The sequence below is a fragment of the Pelophylax lessonae genome, assembly GCF_965119305.1.
Source record: "Pelophylax lessonae genome assembly, chromosome: 6".
Classification (NCBI taxonomy): Eukaryota; Metazoa; Chordata; class Amphibia; order Anura; family Ranidae; genus Pelophylax; species Pelophylax lessonae.
This window is the reverse complement of record NC_138773.1, coordinates 328,687,545-328,708,489: the sequence shown is the minus strand read 5'-3', so window position 1 is coordinate 328,708,489 and position 20,945 is coordinate 328,687,545. Positions and strand designations below refer to the sequence as shown.

General features: G+C 46.4%; 1 protein-coding gene across 1 annotated transcript in view; it reads right to left on the bottom strand.

Moving 5' to 3' along the window:
• The window catches only part of LOC309558759 (protein mono-ADP-ribosyltransferase PARP14-like), a 106,945-nt gene that overhangs the window by 15,113 nt on the left and 70,887 nt on the right, over positions 1 to 20,945 (bottom strand). The window contains exons 11-13 of the mRNA XM_082261807.1: positions 3,893 to 4,051; positions 1,259 to 1,462; positions 387 to 1,001 (exon numbers count right to left, since the gene is read on the bottom strand). Coding sequence (XP_082117933.1) covers positions 387 to 1,001; positions 1,259 to 1,462; positions 3,893 to 4,051 — 978 coding nt within the window. The remainder of the gene's footprint in view (positions 1 to 386; positions 1,002 to 1,258; positions 1,463 to 3,892; positions 4,052 to 20,945) is intronic.

Below are 20,945 nucleotides of genomic sequence, written 5' to 3'. Positions count from 1 at the left end.
TGAGATCCCGCCAGACACATAACAGGGATCTCATACCCAGGGCTTGGGAAAAGGGGTGAGCAGGAGGGGGGCTGCCCTGGGTACTCTGGTATCATGTGAGGTGCGGGGGAACCACAAGAAGATTGGGGGGGGATGTTGGGAGGGGGAATTTGGGGATGGCAGGAGGTAAGAATTTTTCTAGGAGGGGAAATTAAGGGAGGTGTGCTAGGAGTGGTGATTCTGGGAGGGGAATTTGTGCTAGAAAAGACAATATGGTGGAGGGAGGGGTGGTGGGGGAGGATTTGCACTAGGAGGGAACTGTCAAGGACAACTTCTTCAAAAGTCATCAATGGCAGCTCCCTATTTCAGTCCTCACAAGTTCACTTTAATGAGGACAATAGAATTACCATGTTTAGAGTTTCGTTGAAGCGTCACGGTGTTCCCTCTGGGATCTCTTGCCGTATTCAGTTCTACAATCGCTGTGTATTTTACCCCGTTAATATCGATAGGTATACTTTGTCTTTCCTCATTCATGGCCTTCTCCAGCTCCATGTTTGTCATTTTATCAAAGGGAATAAATTTGCTTCCGCTGAGATATCCCCATTCCACCAGATTTCTGCACAGCTCCGCTTCCCGCTCTCTCGTCTTCTTATCTCGCACATTCTTTATCATGTCTTGGATTTTATTACTGACCTCCAGAACATCCCTGGACATGCCCAGCACTTTGACGGTGGAACTCGGTGAGTCAAAAATAACAGTAGCTTGATAGGTCTTCTGAATCCGACCCAAAGCCTCATGGTCCTTGTTATCAAAGTCCTGGATCCAGTCATCTATGATGATGTTCTCGTACTGCTCCTTCATTATCAGATCACGGAGCCAGACTTTCGTCTTATCCACGGCGTCCTGACTTTCCGCACACAGCTGGATAATAGCCGGTTCAATGTTTTCTCTGAACTCAAATACCATGGAATCATCTTCATCTTCCTCTTCCTTATTACTTCCTGTCACGTAACTCACAAAGGCTATTTGGGGGACAAAAAACAAATGTATGTAACTGGACTCTGTAGGAAGAGTCACACCACACTGATGTGGAAAAGAAGGACTAAAAGATGGAGTCACAGTGTAGACTGTATCATCCAATCAGAAATAAACAGCTTCCTTTAATAGGGCAGTGCATAGTGCAGTATCAGCTAATGAGATTCAATCTATTGTAGGCTGCTCCAAAACCAGCCAATTAACAGAAGCCAAACATGATCGTTAAAAAAATATCGACACTTACATTTAAAAAATCCAGAAAGCGAGGAGGATTGTTTTGTTGCAGCAGAGCCGGCCTTCACTTTCATGGCATCGAGGAAATCATCTACGATTCCCTGAACCGGAGTGATCAGTTTCACCATTAGAACTGATTTGGGAGAATTATGACCGACAAATTCCATCACTGCATCTAATACGGCTTCGGCCACCACATCGGAGGATGCCATTCCTAAAATTGCAAATGATAAGTGGACATTACTACGTACTCATTACTATAAATGTAGACCAGCCTTTTTCAACCAGGATGCTCAGGCAGCCTAGGTTGCCTTGAGGTTTCTTTCTGCAAAATGCCTAAAAATTACACCAAATATGTATACAATCCAGTGGGTTGATGAAACCTGCCATTTAGTTACACAAAGCCACGGTATTCATCGTGCACCATTACAACCTTCTAGCTGCCAACCTCCTAACGAATGATGACATCATCAGTTGATAAGGAGGATGTCAGTTGCCTGCATATCATTCTTATTTGACCCTCCTGTGGAAGAAGAGAAACATTGGAATACTAGTCAGTACCAGTTTGCAACATTGTATTCGCTTTGGAAGAATAAATCCCCTCTAAGATTGGGTGTCCTACATTTGTGGATGTTGCTGCATTATGTAAAACTATTAGAATCGTTTTTACATTTTAGAATGGGGCGCCTCGAGACTCTCTATAATTTTGGAGGGTGCCTCAAGATTGTCCATAATTTTAAAGGGCGCTTGACTGAAAAAAGGTTGAGAAACACTGATGTAGAAACACTGATGTAGAAACACTGATGTAGGCTAGACTGATGTGGGGTTGAATTACTAAAACTGGAAAGTGCAAAATCTGGTGCAACTATGCATAGAAAAACCAATCAACTTCCAGGTTTTTATTGTGAAAGCTTAATTGAGCAAGCTGAAGTTTGAAGCTGATTGGCTGCTATGCCCAGCTGCACCAGATTTTGCATTCTCCAATTTTAGTAAATCAACCCTGATGTGTCCTTATCAGCCTGGACCTGTATTAAAAAAGGTATGTCATGTAAATATAAAAACGAGGACTACATCATGGGATCCATACTGCTGACCCTCAAATATTATATACATTGTGATATGGGTGGTGTTAGCTCTCGGGGTAGATGTGTTTGTACAGTAGCCCAGTAGCCCACTTTTATTAAAAGGAAACAGAAAAGAAAGTCCTTAAAACATCAGGTTTCCTACTCAGAGGTTTCAGCTTCACACCAAACAAAAATGCAAGGCCACCTGGACCTTAAGCTCACTAAGCTTTAATTTCAGAACCTCGCTGCACGGGACCACTCCCAGCCCCTAGGTAGAGGTTCTCCTGATACCCCAGGCACTCTAATGCTCCGTACACACGTACCGATCGTCGGCCGACCGATCGGCCGTCTTTTGTCCAGGGATGTCCTGTCCGCTGAAAAGTGCCAAAAGACTGCACACGAATTTTGTCGGCCAACAACAGACGACTGCAGAAGTGATGTCATGTGATGGTTAACTTTCCGTGTCTTTTTTCTTCTCTGAGCATGCCCAGTCTTGCAAATCTGCTGATTGTCGGCCGAATTCTGTACTGACTGGCGAACAATCGGCCGTTCTATGTGGCGGCATACAAAAATTTTAATGCCTGCACAACAGACTCTGTTCGGCCGAAAATGCGCTGTCGGCTGTTGGAAGCATCATACTAACAAGCCTACAATCGGCCGATCGGTCGTCGGCCGAATATTTATGGCCGACAATCGGTACGTGTGTACGGGCCTTTACTCTTCTGAGACTCACAGATTCCTTTGGCCCCATGGACTTGCCCCAGGTTTTCTCAGCTCTAGTCTCCTAGACTCTCTTAGCTGGCCCAACTCTCTTGGTCCAATGGCCTGGAACCTCTTCCAAATGGAGTGCTGTCTTGGAGCAAACTGAAAAGTTCCAGATTGGTGCACAAATACTGTGTCAACAGTGGTGAAGCAAAACATGTGCCTGAGTCAGTGGTGTCACTAAAAAGGAGAAATGTCCTGAACTAGTGGTGTCACTAAAAGGAATAAATGCCCCAAATTCAGTGGTGTCACTAAAAGGAAAATGGCCCTGAGTTGGTGGTAAAATGTCCCTGGGTTGGTGGTGTCACTAAAATGTGTCATTTACACTGATGGTCAGTGGGAAGAATGTCCCTTACATTGGTGGTCAGTGGGAAGAATGTTCCTTACATTGGTGGTCAGTGGGAAGAATGTTCCTAACATTGGTGGTCAGTGGGAAACATTATTAGCCCATTGTTTCCTGGGTCTTCCAAGTAGAACTGACCCCAGAACTATGCAGTCACTATCAGATGGGAGTTCAATTAGCCAGAGCTCATGGAACCCCTAGCATCTTCTGAAGGAACGCTAGGCTTCCACCAAACCCTGGCTGAGAATAGGTGCTCTTGTAGTTGGTATGGCACACACGGTTTCCTGTGTCTATGAGCGTTGTGTATTCTTTTGATGGCAGATCGGGTCACTGGAATGAAAACCATCGATTTGTGTGAAGGAGCACAAACAGTCCAGAGATTTCCATGACGACTTAACATTAAACCTCCTATTGGAGGATTGTATGTGTGTCGTTATACAGTAACCCTCCCTGACCTCTGTATTAGGTTACAAACCTGATTCCATGGCAGACAACACAACGGATGTATTTTTCTGCCTCTCGCAGTCTTTGAGAAAGTTTCTCACAGTTTGTTTCAGCTCATCTGGTTTAGATGTGTCGGAGATGAAGATTGTCTTCAGTGGAGTTCCTCTAATGTTCTGCAATTTCTTGGTTTCTGATCAGGAGAAAATGGATGAAAGAATTAGTGTTGAAGCCGCGACATAGATGGGTACAGTTTGTGATACTTTTTTATTTGCACCAGGACAGCCTTCAGAGGTGTCCATCCCTTCTTCTAAGATCCAAGCAATGCCACTACACTAAGGTTCAGCAAAATAGCAAAAAAACAAAAACTGCTGTAATATACTTTGACAAGAGAGGAACAATGTTGCCTGCAAATATGGCAGAGCCAGTGCCTTTATCAGTGCTTAAAGGGACATTATCATGATTGTGCCAACATAAGAATTGGGCCCCAACAAGCTGGCCAGCAGAAGAGAGAGGGTATAGTACAGACTGGTAAAATTATTATTTTCACAGTATATTTCTTGCTGTTAATAAACTATTTGCTGTGTCAGTACTGTTGTGTATATTGCTTTGGCAATCGGGGTACTACACATATATATATATATATATATACATATATATATATATATATATATCCAGCCAGGCATATCAGAGTGCCTGGTGCTATTTGCAGGATCATGGGCACGGGGCAGGGTACCCAAGAAAGAGCAGGTCCTTCTGGCATTACATACACAACCAGTTCTCTATAAGGATAGGCTACTAGACCCCAAATGTCCCCTTTGGATCCCAATGAAGCTTATAAAGCATAGTCTGTGCTTGATCAGCTTCTTCCCTGGGCTCAACAGCCAGGGAATGAGAGCTCTGACTCTGAAAGTGACAATAATCCTGTTGCTTCTAGTTTTATTCAGCGCAAAGATGATCAGCAAATGAATGTTCACTTATTGCCCTTCACTCTCTCTGCTTACACCCGCCTTGGCTATCCTGGGTGCCCAGGAGGAGTAGCAGAGCTCGGAATAAATGGCATCCCTTGGGATGAGGGATCTCAGTGAAAGTCACTGCATAGATGTCCATTCCCCTTACTGCAGATTGTGGGTACCGATTCCAGAAGTCTGTCCTCATTCCACATGGACACTACCAACAAGAAAGACCTGGACACAGGATTGAAGGCTCCATCCCACCCAATACTTTTTTAAACCTCCAAGCTCCAGACCCTGATCTGGGATTACCAAACCTGGAGAATACTGACAAGCCAGTCTTTTCTGCTAAAAGGCAATGATCTGGATGTAAGCAGGTGATTCCAAGGGGTTGACCTGCTAGGTGGATGGATCTGAGATGAAGGGGTTACTGCTGTTGCCCAAGTTTTCCCACCAATTTTCTGAGACCCACCACCTCCTGCGGGTCATCCAATACAAATGAGGGCTACTTACTGCCCCAGAGATCTCTTCCTCTGAGGTTGCTGCTAAAATACTGCCAAAATATAAGCTATTATGCTGCTGGACTGTGACCCCATCTGGAGGGCCCAGTCAGGGTTCCCTGCGGGGCTGGGAACCTGAGAACATTGTGGATTCTTAGCTACCCATCATGGACTGGTTACCCTTTTTGTGGATTATTACCAAATTATGGACTCTAAGGGACTACTTGCTAACTCTTTTGGATTTATTGCCTTAATTGATTCTTGCCTCTAAAGGACTGCCATTGGACTTTACTGCAATTCAGGTATAATTACTCTAGGAACACTTAGAGAATCTCTGTACAGTAATATACAGTATGTGAAGCTGTTATAGAACTGTTTGTGTATGTTTTGCACTACTTCAGTAAAGACTGTTGCTGTTCCTTTAAATGCCTGGTCTGAAGTCTCTCAAAGTGGTACATGCCTGGTGTATCTAAAGAACAGGGCTTACATTAAGGGGGCTGTAGGGTAAAGTATATACAGTACATTTTAGTCCAGTATGTAGTTGGTGTCTTGTGTAGGCTATATTGCTGTTGGTAGGGACAGCCATGCATGTGTCATTGCTAAGGGCAGCCAACCAGCCAGGGAATGGGTGACTTGGCAAGGATGACTGCACCTCTGGTAGTGGGAGAAGTTGAGTTTGGCCCCATCACTGGTGGCCAGTTTCCTATGTGCTGGAATCAATTCCCGGAGACCTAGCCTAGGAATCACAGGAGAGTTATGTAGAGGCAGCCCCAGGAGAAAAAGCAAGCACGTAGTTATAGGGGGAAGTGCATTTCCAGTATCCAGTAGCAACAGTTGGACATGTCGTGACAGGAATTGCAGGATGCCAGAACAGGCTCTGTGGTACCAGTTCCTAAATGCTGCACACCTGGGAAGCAGTTTTCTCTAGCTGTAGTAGTTTCTCGAGTGTTTAGTGTTAACAGTGCAACAAGTTTGCTGCGGGTTATTAGAGGGTTGACTGCGTTTGTTGCTGCTCGTGTCTAGGTCTGGAGTTGCGTCTTTCACGTGACTTCAAACTCCTGCCTAATGTTTAGGCAATTAGCAAGTGCAGTTCTTAGTGTCTCCACTAGGGTGCCCCACCCACATCGAGCTTTGCGCTCTGGCTTAATGCAAATCCTGGGTGCATTTTTCCAATGCTTACACCATGGCAGGGGCTAGCACTGTCATAACAGCTAAATGACACTGTGAAGGAGGCCTAAAGAAACCAGTGATATGAGCAAGAAATGTCTGCAGTGCAGTGACTCTTGAACTTTATCTGACTGAATGAACTTTATTAAACTGAATGAATTGATTTAATTCAGTAAAGTGCTTGCTTATAGCAATGAAATTCACTGCTATAAGCAAAAATAATGTGTAAAAAAAAAAAAAAAAAAAAATCATGATGACTTCCCCAGAGAAGTACAGTGCTACTATAGTGACATTATATAGCTCTGGTCACAGTTTGTTATAAAAAGAAATGTAAATAAATAAATAAATATAATTAATAAAAAAAAAAAAAAATAATAATAATAATAATATATTTTTTTTTCTTTTGTACGGTCACCAGTAAGTGCCCCTGATCAATTTTCAGATATATAGTATCTCACAAAAGTGAGTACACCCCTCATGCTTTTGTAAATATTTTATTCTATCTTTTCATGTGACAACACTGAAGAAATGACACTTTGCTACAATGTAAAGTAGTGAGTGTACAGCTTGTATAACAGTGTAAATTTGCTGTCCCCTCAAAATATCTCAACACACAGCAATTAATGTCTAAACCGCTGGCAACAAAAGTGAGTACACCCCTAAGTAAAAATGTCCAAATTGGGTCCAATTAGCCATTTTCCCTCCACCGTGTCATGTGACTCGTTAGTGTTAAAGGTCTCAGGTGTGAATGGGGAGCAGGTGTGTTAAATTTGGTGTTATCGCTCTCACTCTCTCATAATGGTCACTAAAAGTTCCACATGGCACCTCATGGCAAAGAAGTCTCTGAGGATCTGAAAAAAAGAATTGTTGATCTACATAAACATGGCCTAGGCTATAAGAAGATTGTCAAGACCCTGAATCTGAGCTGCAGCATGGTGGCCAAGACCATACAGCTGTTTAAGAGGACAGGTTCCACTCAGAACAGGCCTCACCATGGTTGACCAAAGAAGTTGAGTGCCGTACTCAGCGTCATATCCAAAGGTTGTCTTTGGGAAATAGATGTATGAGTGCAGCCAGCGTTGCTGCAGAGGGGGAAGGGGTGGGGTGGGAGGGGGGGGGGTCAGCCTGTCTGTGCTCAGACCATATGCCTCTGTCGTCCCAGAATTAAGCCTATTCTAAAGATGATGCACAAGAAAGCCCGCAAACAGTTTTCTGAAGACAAGCAGACTAAGGACATGGATTACTGGAACCATCTCCTGTGCTCTGATGAGATTAAGATAAACTTATTTGGTTCAGATGGTGTCAGGTGTGTGTGGCGGCAACCAGGTGGAGTACAAAGACAAGTGTGTCTTGCCTACAGTCAAGCATGGTGGTGGGAGTGTCATGGTCTGGGGCTGCATGAGTGCTGCCGGCACTGGGGGGCTACAGTTCATTGAGGGAACCATGAATGCCAACATGTACTGTGACATGTAGAAAAAGGACCGAGTGCTAAGAAAAAACTTATAACTCAATCACCCAGCGCTTAATAATAAATGCAGCAATATCCCATGTGCATATAGACAAAATCTAAAATCCTAAAAAAGCAGCTGCCTAAAACAATTGATATATAAAAAAGGTGCGTACCAAAAAATTAATAAGCACAAGCAGCGCTACAAATCCACAAAGAAACAATAAATATCTACAATAATATAGCTCTCACAATACATCAGTATGTGAAACAAGATAGGGTGTCAGAGTCCAATGTGGAAAAGTCCATCACCAACAAGACTTCAGATGGGGTCATGGGAAGGAAACAGCAAACCAAATGTAAAACAGTTGCTGGAAGTATGCCTCCACCTCACCACGTGCAAATCCCCAAGGTTATGCTCTTACCAGATTTCTCTGTTCAAAAAGCCCGTAGTCAATGGCGCTCTCAAATGGATTGTCACCGAACTCAGCACTCAATAGCATTAGCTCACGGCTGCAGTGTCCTCAAACCAGTCGTGCATATGAGAGAGTAAAAGATGCACATAGGGCAATATTGTTTGATAAAACAACGCACCTTTATTATAAAGAACCCTCTCCTATTACACTCACATTTAAAAAGGACAATAAACAGCATATCATCATAGGCAATACGGTCTCTGCCGGCCGCTTACTGGTCTCCCGCCCACTATTCAGCGTCCCGGAAGTTCCCGATCCTCGTGGCTGGACAGCGTCCTGTTGCCTGGGTGACCGCGCAAGCCACCGCCCTAACGCGTTTCGTCAGAGGACCTCAACGGAGAGCGTGCTTGCGCGGTCACGTCACTCCTATTTATCTAGTCCCTCCGCTCGGCTTTAAGCACTTCAGTACTGCCACAACTGTCGCGGTCAGCCGATAGCGGCGGAACCAACCAATGGTCATTAGAGCCACCCTTAACTCTGCTGGTAATGTGTGTACAGTAGTTTCTTACAATAATAAGTCGTTATATGGAACCATCACGCTAATAATGCTTCCGACTCCTGTTAACATTCAACATTGATATCCCAGCATCGCTCCATGTATGCAATGAGAAATCGGTGGCTGGTTTCTACTTTCTACTGGCAATATATTTACCCCATTCAATGGGTTATCTTTTGGTTCTACTCACACAGTACTGCCCTATCATACATGTGTGCGATGGCCAATGCTCACGTATATCGTGCTTGCTGATGTATTACTATACCACCGATTTATCATGCCTTTACATGCCCCAAATTAACCCGATAATATCCTGCATATATATCAACGTAATTCAGTAGTCCGAATTAGGAGGAACTGTACCAAGGATGACGACTATTTCATACAATCCAATCTTCTAAAGAGTCGCTTTATGGAGAAAGGATATAGCCCATCCATTCTGGAAAATACGAGACAAGAAGTCGGATGCTATTCACAGGAGCAGTGCCTGGAGGATGAAATTCAAACTGAAAATAGCAAGCACGAATGGGGGTTTATATCCAACTATAGTGAACAACATAAAGAAATAGAGAGCATCTTTAGAAAACATTGGGGTGTCCTTTGCATGGATAGACTTTTGGGGAAGGCTATTCCCCAGAACCCCACCTTTATATATAGGTTAAAGCCGGACTAGATAAATAGGAGTGACGTGACCGGGCAAGCACACTCTCCGTTGAACTCCTCTGACGAAACGCGTTAGAGCGGTGGCTTGCGTGATCACCCAGGCAACAGGACGCTGTCCAGCCACGAGGATCGGGAACTTCCGGGACGCTGAATAGCGGGCGGGAGACCGGTAAGCTGCCGGCAGAGACCGTATTGCCTATGATGATATGCTGTTTATTGTCCTTTTAAATGTGAGTGAAATGGGAGAGTGTTCTTTATAATAAAGGTGCGTTGTTTTATCAAACAATATTGCCCTATGTGCATCTTTTACTCTCTCATATGCACGACTGGTTTGAGGACACTGCAGCCGTGAGCTAATGCTATTGAGTAAAATAGTGCAAGTGGGGTTGTGAACGGCGCTACCGTTTTTCAAGAAATAGCAATATTATATTTGCTTAGCGTGAATGGTGATACCACTTAATGTGTGCCGTGAATAAATAAATAAATAAATAAATTTTAAAGTGCAATCTTATAAAATGCTGTATAAAAATATTGTGTAAAAATCAATAAGAATAGATTATATAAATGCCTTGTATCTTAAATTATTGGTGATAAAGTGCATAAGTGCTAGTGCAAAGAAAGGAGAGACACAAGGCTGAAATAAATTCAATTAAATTGTTTTAATTAATGCTATTGAGTGCTGAGTTCGATGACAATCCATTTGAGAGCGCCATTGACTACGGGCTTTTTGAACAGAGAAATCTGGTAAGAGCATAACCTTGGGGATTTGCACGTGGTGAGGTGGAGGCATACTTCCAGCAACTGTTTTACATTTGGTTTGCTGTTTCCTTCCCATGACCCCATCTGAAGTCTTGTTGGTGATGGACTTTTTCACATTGGACTCTGACACCCTATCTTGTTTCACATACTGATGTATTGTGAGAGCTATATTATTGTAGATATTTATTGTTTCTTTGTGGATTTGTAGCGCTGCTTGTGCTTATTAACTTGTTGGTACGCACCTTTTTTATATATCAATTGTTTTAGGCAGCTGCTTTTTTAGGATTTTAGATTTCACTGTCTATATGCACATGAGATATTGCTGCATTTATTATTAAGCGCTGGGTGATTGAGTTATACGTTTTTTCTTAGCACTCGGTCCTTTTTCTACATACCATTTATTACTACCTAGCTGCTATGGAGGCCATATCCTTTTTAAAGAACAGACCTCTGATTTTGGATGATGTATTCCTAACTAGTAAAGATGTTCCGCAAGGGTCATCTGATATTAGTGGACAATTATCCACTTTAAACCACCTGCTGGATAAACAACTCCGTGCATGGTGGGATGTGTGCACCTTCGAGCGCTACATCAAAGAAAAAATCATCATCAGGAGCTTGCGTTGGGACGTAGCACCTCAGGATGGTCTTGATGATGAGGGCTTGAGGGTAGAATGGCTAGAATTCTTTAACTCGGTAGGACTTAAACTCCAAGAATTGGTGTTAAAGAGAAAAAAAGAAAAAAATGACCATTCTAGAAGCCAAAATAGCGGAGATTAAAACAGCCTTAGAGGCATGTAAGAATAACCCGCTATTAGACAAATTTAATGTGGATGTCAAGAAAAAAACTAGAAAAGCTAGACAGACACCCAAAAAAAGAAGGTAAAAAAGTTTCATAGGGATATTAAGGATTTTCAAAGTGGTCAGATATACTCTTGGCAATTCCCAGAAATGGTGCCAGCTTTGTCTGCACCTGGTCAGGGAAATGCTGAGGTGGGAATGAAGGACACCCCTTTAAGGGGGACACCTAGGAATACCATGCAGGTAAGAGCCCAAGCAGTTGGGACACCGAATAGGGGTAACCCTAAGGGTAAAAAACCTGCTAATAACAATGGGACTCAACACCTGACAAATAAGGTACCGAGACCAGGGGCCCAACAGGTGTACCAACACCCCAATAAAGGGAATAACAAGAAGACTACTCATAAATAGAGTTGAGCGGACACCTGGATGTCCGTGTTCGACGGGTTCGGCCGAACTTTAAAAAAAAGTCCGGGTCCGTGTCCCGGACTTTTGCCAAACTTTTCCCGGACACCGAACCCCATTGAAGTCAATGGGGACCCGAACTTTCAGGCACTACAATGGCTCTAAAACACCAAAGGAAAGGGCTAGAGTGCTGCAAATGGCAGCAAAATGTAATTAAGAGCATGGCAAGTGCTCTGCAAACAAATGTGGATAGGGAAATAACTTAAAACAACAAAAAAAAAACAAAACAGAAAAATAAAACAATGTTCTTCTTCTCTGAAGGACGAGGCCCATATGGAGTAGAAGGGAGGTTGAGGTGGTGGTGGATGTGGCGGTGTCATAGGCGTGCGCACAGGGTGTGCCGGGTGTGCCTGGGGACACCCTAATCACCTAGGGCACATAGCATTATCACTCTGTTTGCCAGTGAGGAGATGGGAAAGATCTCCCTCGGACCTGCTCTGCTCTATTTCTCTTTGCCAGCAGGGAGAGTAATGTATCGGGGCCATGTACATGTAGGCAAACACATGCATGTGTATTTAAACTTTGGGGTACAGACCCTAATGCAATAGGCTGCGCACACCTATGGGCGGTGTAGGTGGAAGTGGCGGTGGAGGAGGACCAGGGCCGGATTAAGAGCATCATGGGCTTGGTGCTGAGGATTTTGAAGGGCCTTAAGGGCCGTGCCTTGGCATGCACCCAGAGGAGGAAGGGTGCAGCCATGCATGCCTAATTCAACATGGGATGCTGTCTCTGAAGCCCATAAACACATCCATGCATCGGCAACTGTCCCTCCTTGTCCGGCCTTCGCGCTGTGTGGGGAGGTTCTGAGGGTGCTGCCTGGGGAAGCGAGCATAGAAGCCAGACTTCTGTGTTTACAAGTGACAGAAGAGCGGTAACAGTGAATATGGCCAACCCGGGGCCTATATAAAAGGTAGGGGCCTGGAGCTGCAGCTCCAATAGCCCCTACGTTAATCCGGCCCTGAGGAGGACGAGGTAGCCAACACTGCTTCTTTTCACAAATTTTAAATGAGGGTACACCCCAAAAGAGTGAGAAAGAGCAAAAATGGAACAATGGGTGGGTAAGGTCGGTATCCATTGCTATTCTGCACAAGGTACGGAAAAGTCCCGTGGGATCCATGCCTGGTTCATTTTAATGAACGTGAGCTTGTCCACATTGTCTCTGGACAGGCGGCTGCGCTTGTCTGTTATAACGCCCCGAGCCGTGCTAAATACCCGTTCAGATAATACACTGGCTGCAGGGCACGCCAGCACCTCCAAGGCGTAAAGGGCAAGCTCAGGCCATGTGCCCAATTTGGAGACCCAGAAGTTGAAGGGGGCAGACCCGTCATTCACTACATGTAGGCGTGTGCACACATACTGCTCCACCATGTTGGTAAAATGCTGCCTCCTGCTAAGACGTTCCATCTGAGCTGCTGGTGGTGCTGTTTGTTGTGGCGTGCTGACAAAGCTTTTCCACATTTCGGCCTTGCTAACCCTGCCTTCTGAGGTGCTGGCGGTGCCCTGGTTGCGTTGGCGACCTCCTCCTCCTCTGCCTTGTGCTTCCACTGTGGCCCCGCTGTCAGATGGGAATGCCAGCAGCATCGCGTCTACCAGCGTGCGCTTGTACTCGCGCATCTTGCGATCGCGCTCCAGTGAGTGAATTAAGGATGGTACGTTGTCCTTGTAACGGGGATCCAGCAGCGTGGCCACCCAGTAATCAGCACAAGTTAGAATGTGGGCAACTCGGCGGTCATTGTGGAGACACTGCAGCATGTAATCGCTCATGTGTGCCAGGCTGCCCAGAGGCAACGAAAGGCTGTCCTCTGTGGGAGGTGTATCGTCCGTGTCCTCTGTATCCCCCCAGCCACGCACCAGTGATGGCCATGAGCTGGCCTGGGTGCCACCCTGCTGTGAACATGGTTTCATCTCCTCCTCCAGCTCCTCCTCCTCCTCATCCTCCTCATCCTCCAGAACTGTGCCCCTGCTGGACAATTGTGTCCCTGGCGTTTGTGTGTGCAGGAACCCACCCTCGGAGCCCCTTGCGAATGACTGCCCTGAAAGCCTTGGAAATGTTACCTCTTCATCCTCCTCCTCCTCCTCATCCTGTGCCACATCCTCTTCTATCATCGCCCGAATTGTTTTTTCAAGGAGGCATAGAAGTGGGATAGTTAAGCTGAGAACGGCGTCATCGCCACTGGCCATGTTGGTGGAGTACTCAAAACAGCGCAACAAGGCACACAGGTCTCGCATGGAGGCCCAGTTATTGGTGGTGAAGTGGTGCTGTTCCGCAGAGCGACTCACGCGTGCGTGCTGCAGCTGAAACTCCACTATGGCCTGCTGCTGCTCGCACAGTCTTTCCAGCATGTGCAAGGTGGAGTTCCACCTTGTGAGCACGTCACATATGAGGCGGTGAGCGGGAAGGCCGAAGTTACGCTGCAGCGCTGACAGGCGAGCAGCAGCAGGGTGAGAACGCCGAAAGTGCGCACAGACGGCCCGCACTTTCTGCAGCAGCTCTGACATATCGGGGTAGTTTTTAAGGAACCTCTGCACCACCAAATTCAGCACATGCACCAGGCAAGGGATGTGCGTCAAACCGGCTAGGCCCAGAGCTGCTATGAGATTTCGCCCGTTATCGCACACCACCAGGCTGGGCTTGAGGCTCGCTGGCAGCAACCACTCATTTGTCTGCTGTTCCATGCTCCTCCACAACTCCTGCGCGGTGTGTGGTTTGTCCCCCAAACAGGCAAGTTGTAAAACTGCCTGCTGTCGTTTACCCCTGGCCGTGCTGAAGTTGGTGGTGAAGGTGTTACGCTGTCCGGATGAGGAGGCGGTAGAGGATGAGGAAGCGGAGTAGGAGGAGTTAGGAACAGGAGGCAAACTGAAGCGCCCTGCAATCCTCGGTGGTGGAAGGACATGCGCCAAATTGCTATCTGCCTCAGGCCCATCCGCCACTGCATTTACCCAGTGTGCCGTTAGGAAGATATAACGCCCCTGACCATGCTTACTGGTCCACGTATCGGTAGTTAGGTGGACCTTGGCACAGATGGCGTTGCGCAGTGCACACCTGATTTTTCCCCCACTTGGTTGTGCAGGGAAGGGATGGCTTGCCTGGAAAAGTAGTGGCGGCTGGGCACGACGTACTGTGGGACAGCCACCGACATAAGGTTTTTAAAACTGTGCGTCTCCACCAGACGGAACAACAGCATTTCAAAGGCCAATAATTTTGAAATGCTGGCATTCAGGGCCAGGGATCGCGGGTGGGTAGGGGGGTACTTCCTCTTCCTCTCAAGTGTTTGGGAGATGGAAAGCTGAACGCTTCCACGGGACATTGTGGAGATGGTTGTTGGTGACCCAGGTGGTGGTGTTGCTGACAGATCGTCTGTTTGCGGGGTGGCAGGTGCTGGTATCACTACAGATGTGGCTGGAGCGGCCGAGACTGCAGCAGAAGAGGAAGCAGGATGAGCCAGAGACGTTTCTTGGTTTTGAAGGTGTGTACTCCACTGTAGCTCGTGCTTTGCACTTAGATGCCTGATCATGCAGGTTGTGCTCAGGTTGAGAAGGTTTATGCCTCGCTTCAGGCTCTGATTGCACAGGGTGCAAACCACTCGTGTCCTGTCATCAGCACATTTTCTAAAGAACTTCCACGCTAGAGAACTCCTTTGAGCTGACTTTGGTGCGCTCGTTCCCTTGCTGCGTTGGGCAGTAGCAGGCGTAGTGTCTAGGGCACGGCCGCTCCGCTTCTGCACCCTGCTCCCTCTTCTGCTGTGCTGGTGGCTCTGTGTGACCACCGCCTCTTCCTCCAAACCACTCAGGTCACCTGCATGACGTTCATTCCATGTGGGGTCGAGGACCTCATCGTCCTCCACATCATCTTCCACCCAGTCTTCACCCCTGCCCTCCTTGTCGGTCTCCACAATGCTGAACGCCGCAGCAGTTGGCACCTGCGTTTCATCATCGGAGACGTGCTGCGATGGTCCTTCCATGTACTCATCTTGAGAAATAAGTGGTTGGGCATCGCTGCACTCAATCTCTTCCACTTCTGGGGCAGGGCTATGTGGATGGCCCTGGGAAACCCTGCTGACAGAGTCCTCAAAAAGAAGAAGAGACTGCTGTATGGCTTGGGGCTCAGACTGCTTGCCTGATTTGCAAGGGGGTGAGGTGAAAGACGGTTGGACATCGGCTGCAGGTGCCAACTGTGACCTTTCTGCAGTAGACTGGGTGGGAGACAATGTGAAGGAACTGGAGGCACTGTCAACAGCAAACCAATCTACTATCGCCTCTCTGTGTTCTGGTCTCATCACTTCTAGAGGCGTATGATGCCCTACCAAATACTGATGCAGGTTCTGTCGCCTACTCACACTTGAGGAAGGTGTTTCACTTGTGCGTGTAGCTGGCACAGATCGACCACGTCCTCTCCTTGCAACAGGAGCTCTACCAGCAGCACCACGACCCAGGCCACGGCCCTTATTTGACGGTCTCCTCATATTTCTGTAATTTAAGATCTTGCCCTAGAAAGGTGTTTATTGAATAGCGGAACAAAACAACAACAGTATCGCACGGGTGTATCTCACAGTCAAATATGCAAACTATGCCGCAATTTAAAGTTTTTTACACCAAAAGGGTGTATATTGAATAGCGGAATAGGATAAAAAACTGTGTATCTCACACGTACAAACACAGACTAGGCCCGATTAAATTTTTTTGTACCCTAAAGGGAGGATGAGGAAGAGGAGTAGGAGGAGTTGGGAACAGGAGGCAAACTGAAGCGCCCTGCAATCCTTGGCGGGGGAAGGAGATGCGCCAAACTAATTTAAAAGGTGTATCTCACACGTACCGATACAGACTATGCCGTAATTTTATTTTTTACACTCCAAAAGGGTGTCTATTGAATAGCGGAATAGGAAAAAGTTTATAATACGGTGTATCTCACACATACAAACACAGACTAGGCCCCGCCGATTACAATTTTTTGTACCCTAAAGGCAGGATGAGGAAGAGGAGTAGGAGGAGCAGGCAGGAGGCAGACTGAAGCACCCTCAAAACCTCGGCAGTATGAGATGCGCCCCAAAAATTGGAAAGGTGTATCTCACACGTACCGACACAGACTATCCCGCAATTTAATTGATCCCCAAAGGTTTTTATTCAATAGCGGAATAGGAAATATGATCAAAAAAAGTGTATGTATCTCACACGTACACAACCACATTAGGCCCCAATTACTATTGTTTGTACCCCTAAAAGGATGGATGAGGAGTAGGAGTATGGAACAGGCAGCACCCTCAAATCTTCAGAAGTATGAGATGAACCTCAAAAACTTGGAAAGGTTGATCTCACACGTACCGACACAGACTATCCCGCAATTTAATTGATCCCCAAAGGTTTTTATTGAATAGCGGAATAGGAAATATGATCAAAAAAAGTGTATGTATCTCACACGTACACAACCACACTAGGCCCCAATTACTATTGTTTGTACCCCTAAAAGGATGGATGAGGAGTAGGAGGAGTATGGAACAGGCAGCACCCTCAAATCTTCAGAAGTATGAGATGAACCTCAAAAACTTGGAAAGGTTGATCTCACACGTACCGACACAGACTATCCCGCAATTTAATTGATCCCCAAAGGTTTTTATTGAATAGCGGAATAGGAAATATGATCAAAAAAAGTGTATGTATCTCACACGTACACAACCACACTAGGCCCCAATTACTATTGTTTGTACCCCTAAAAGGATGGATGAGGAGTAGGAGTATGGAACAGGCAGCACCCTCAAATCTTCAGAAGTATGAGATTGTGTTCACTGTACCCCACAAAGATTGTGTTCACTGCACTCCAAAAAGATTGTGTTCACTGTACCCCACAAAGATTGTGTTCACTGTACCCCACAAAGATTGTGTTCACTGCACCCCACAAAGATTGTGTTCACTGTACCCCAAAAAGATTGTGTTCACTGCACCCCACAAAGATTGTGTTCACTGCACCCCACACAGATTGTGTTCACTGCACCCCAAAAGGATTGTGTTCACTGCACCCCACAAAGATTGTGTTCACTGCACCCCACAAAGATTGTGTTCACTGCACCCCAAAAGGATTTTGTTCACTGCACCCCAAAAAGATTGTGTTCACTGCACCCCACAAAGATTGTGTTCACTGTACCCCAAAAAGATTGTGTTCACTGCACCCCACAAAGATTGTGTTCACTGCACCCCAAAAGGATTTTGTTCACTGCACCCCAAAAAGATTGTGTTCACTGCACCCCACAAAGATTGTGTTCACTGTACCCCAAAAGATTGTGTTCACTGCACCCCAAAAGGATTTTGTTCACCTCACCCCAAAAAGATTGTGTTCACTGCACCCCACAAAGATTGTGTTCACTGCACCCCAAAAGGATTTTGTTCACTGCACCCCACAAAGCTTGTGTTCACTGCACCCCACAAAGCTTGTGTTCACTGCACCCCAAAAGGATTTTGTTCACTGCACCCCAAAAAGATTGTGTTCACTGCACCCCACAAAGATTGTGTTCACTGTACCCCAAAAAGATTGTGTTCACTGCACCCCAAAAGGATTGTGTTCACTGCACCCCACAAAGATTGTGTTCACTGCACCCCAAAAGGATTTTGTTCACTGCACCCCACAAAGATTGTGTTCACTGCACCCCAAAAGGATTTTGTTCACTGCACCCCACAAAGATTGTGTTCACTGCACCCCAAAAGGATTTTGTTCACTGCACCCCTCAAAGATTGTGTTCACTGCACCCCAAAAAGATTGTGTTCACTGCACCCCACAAAGATTGTGTTCACTGCACCCCAAAAGGATTTTGTTCACTGCACCCCAAAAAGATTGTGTTCACTGCACCCCACAAAGATTGTGTTCACTGTACCCCAAAAGGATTGTGTTCACTGCACCCCAAAAAGATTGTGTTCACTGCACCCCACAAAGATTGTGTTCACTGCACCCCAAAAGGATTTTGTTCACTGCACCCCACAAAGATTGTGTTCACTGCACCCCACAAAGTTTGTGTTCACTGCACCCCAAAAGGATTTTGTTCACTGCACCCCAAAAAGATTGTGTTCACTGCACCCCACAAAGATTGTGTTCACTGCACCCCAAAAGGATTTCGTTCACTGCACCCCAAAAAGATTGTGTTCACTGCACCCCAAAAAGATTGTGTTCACTGCACCCCACAAAGATTGTGTTCACTGCACCCCAAAAGGATTTCGTTCACTGCACCCCAAAAAGATTGTGTTCACTACACCAAGATTGTGTTCACTGCACCCCAAAAAGATTGTGTTCACTGCAGCCCACACACAGCAAAATGGATGTGGATCTCTGACACCTGCCTATCTCCTATCCCACCCCACACAGCAATATCGATTGTAATTTGTAGAACACACTGACCCTAAAAATCAGCAGCAGCCTCGCCCTAAAATGCCTACAACTCGCCCTGCCTAACACACTCCGACCTGTCCCTCAATTCTATCCGGACACAAATGTTTTTTTCCTGCCTGTCTGTCCCTAATCAGCAGCCAGCACGTTGATGTGTGCTCTCTCCCTGATCTAAGCAGCAGAATGACGCCGCTGCGGCGCTGCCTCAAACTTATAAAGACTTGGTCACATGCTTCAGACGGCCATTAACAGCTACTGATACATTTGCAGGCATGGCTGGGATGGCTTAGGCACACCAGTTAAACGCTTGTTGATTGGGTGTTGAAAGCCCGTCATGAAAAGCGCGCCAAAGCATGCAAAACCCGGAAATAAAACGACCGAACACGAATTTTTACCCGAATATACAGTAAAGTGTCCGTGTCCGTGTTCGGGTAACAAAAATCCAATTATTCGGTACGAACACAAATAATACAGTCCGTGTTCGCTCAACACTACTCATAAACCGTACGTTGGCTCATATGAGCACAACAGCGAATACGGGGTATCAACCCAAAATAAATATGAACCACTTACCCACCATAACTAGAGTTGAGCGGACACCTGGATGTCCGTGTTCGGCGGGTTCGGCCGAACTTGAAAAAAAAGTCCGGGTCCGTGTCCCGGACTTTTTCCGAACTTTACCCGGACACCGAACCCCATTGAAGTCAATGGGGACCCGAACTTTCAGGCACTAAAATGGCTCTAAAACACCAATGGAAAGGGCTAGAGTGCTGCAAATGGCAGCAAAACGTAGTTAAGAGCATGGCAAGTGCTCTGCAAACAAATGTGGATAGGGAAATAACTTAAAACAACAAAAAAAAAAACAGAAAAATAAAACAATGTTCTTCATCTGTGAAGGACGAGGCCCATATGGAGTAGGAGGGAGGTTGAGGTGGTGGTGGATGTGGCGGTGTCATAGGCGTGGGCACACCCTAATCACCTAGGGCACATTAGCATTATCGCTCTGTTTGCCAGTGAGGAGATGGGAAAGATCTCCCTCGGACCTGCTCTGCCATAAGAGAAGTGCCACGCACTTCTATTTCTCTTTGCCAGCAGGGAGAGTAATGTATCGGGGCCATGTACATGTAGGCAAACACATGCATGTGTATTTAAACTTTGGGGTGTACACCCTAATGCAATAGGCTGCGCACACCTATAGGCGGTGTAGGTGGAAGCGGCGGTGGAGGAGGACGAGGTAGCCAACACTGCTTTTTTTCAGTTATTTTAAATGAGGGTACACCCCAAAAGAGTGAGAGAGCAAAAATAGAACAATGGCTGGGTAAGGTCGATATCCATCTCTATTCTGCACAAGGTACGGAAAAGTCCCGTGGGATCCATGCCTGGTTCATTTTAATGAACGTGAGCTTGTCCACATTGTCTATGGACAGGCGGCTGCGCTTGTCTGTGATAACGCCCCCAGCCGTGCTAAATACACGTTCTGATAATACACTGGCTGCAGGGCACGCCAGCACCTCCAAGGCGTAAAGGGCAAGCTCAGGCCATGTGCCCAACTTGGAGACCCAGAAGTTGAAGGGGGCAGACCCGTCATTCACTACATGTAGGCGTGTGCACACATACTGCTCCACCATGTTGGTGAAATGCTGCCTCCTGCTAAGACGTTCCATATGAGCTGCTGGTGCTGCTGTTTGTTGTGGCGTGCTGACAAAGCTTTTCCACATTTCGGTCATGCTAACCCTGCCTTCTGAGGTGCTGGCGGTGCCCTGGTTGCGTTGGCGACCTCTTCCTCCTCCTCCTCTGCCTTGGCCTTGTGCTTCCACTGTGGCCCCGCTGTCAGGTGGGAATGCCAGCAGCATCGCGTCTACCAGCGTGTGCTTGTACTCGAGCATCTTGAGATCACGCTCCAGTGAGTGAATTAAGGACGGTACGTTGTCCTTGTAATGGGGATCCAGCAGCGTGGCCACCCAGTAATCAGCACAAGTTAGAATGTGGGCAAC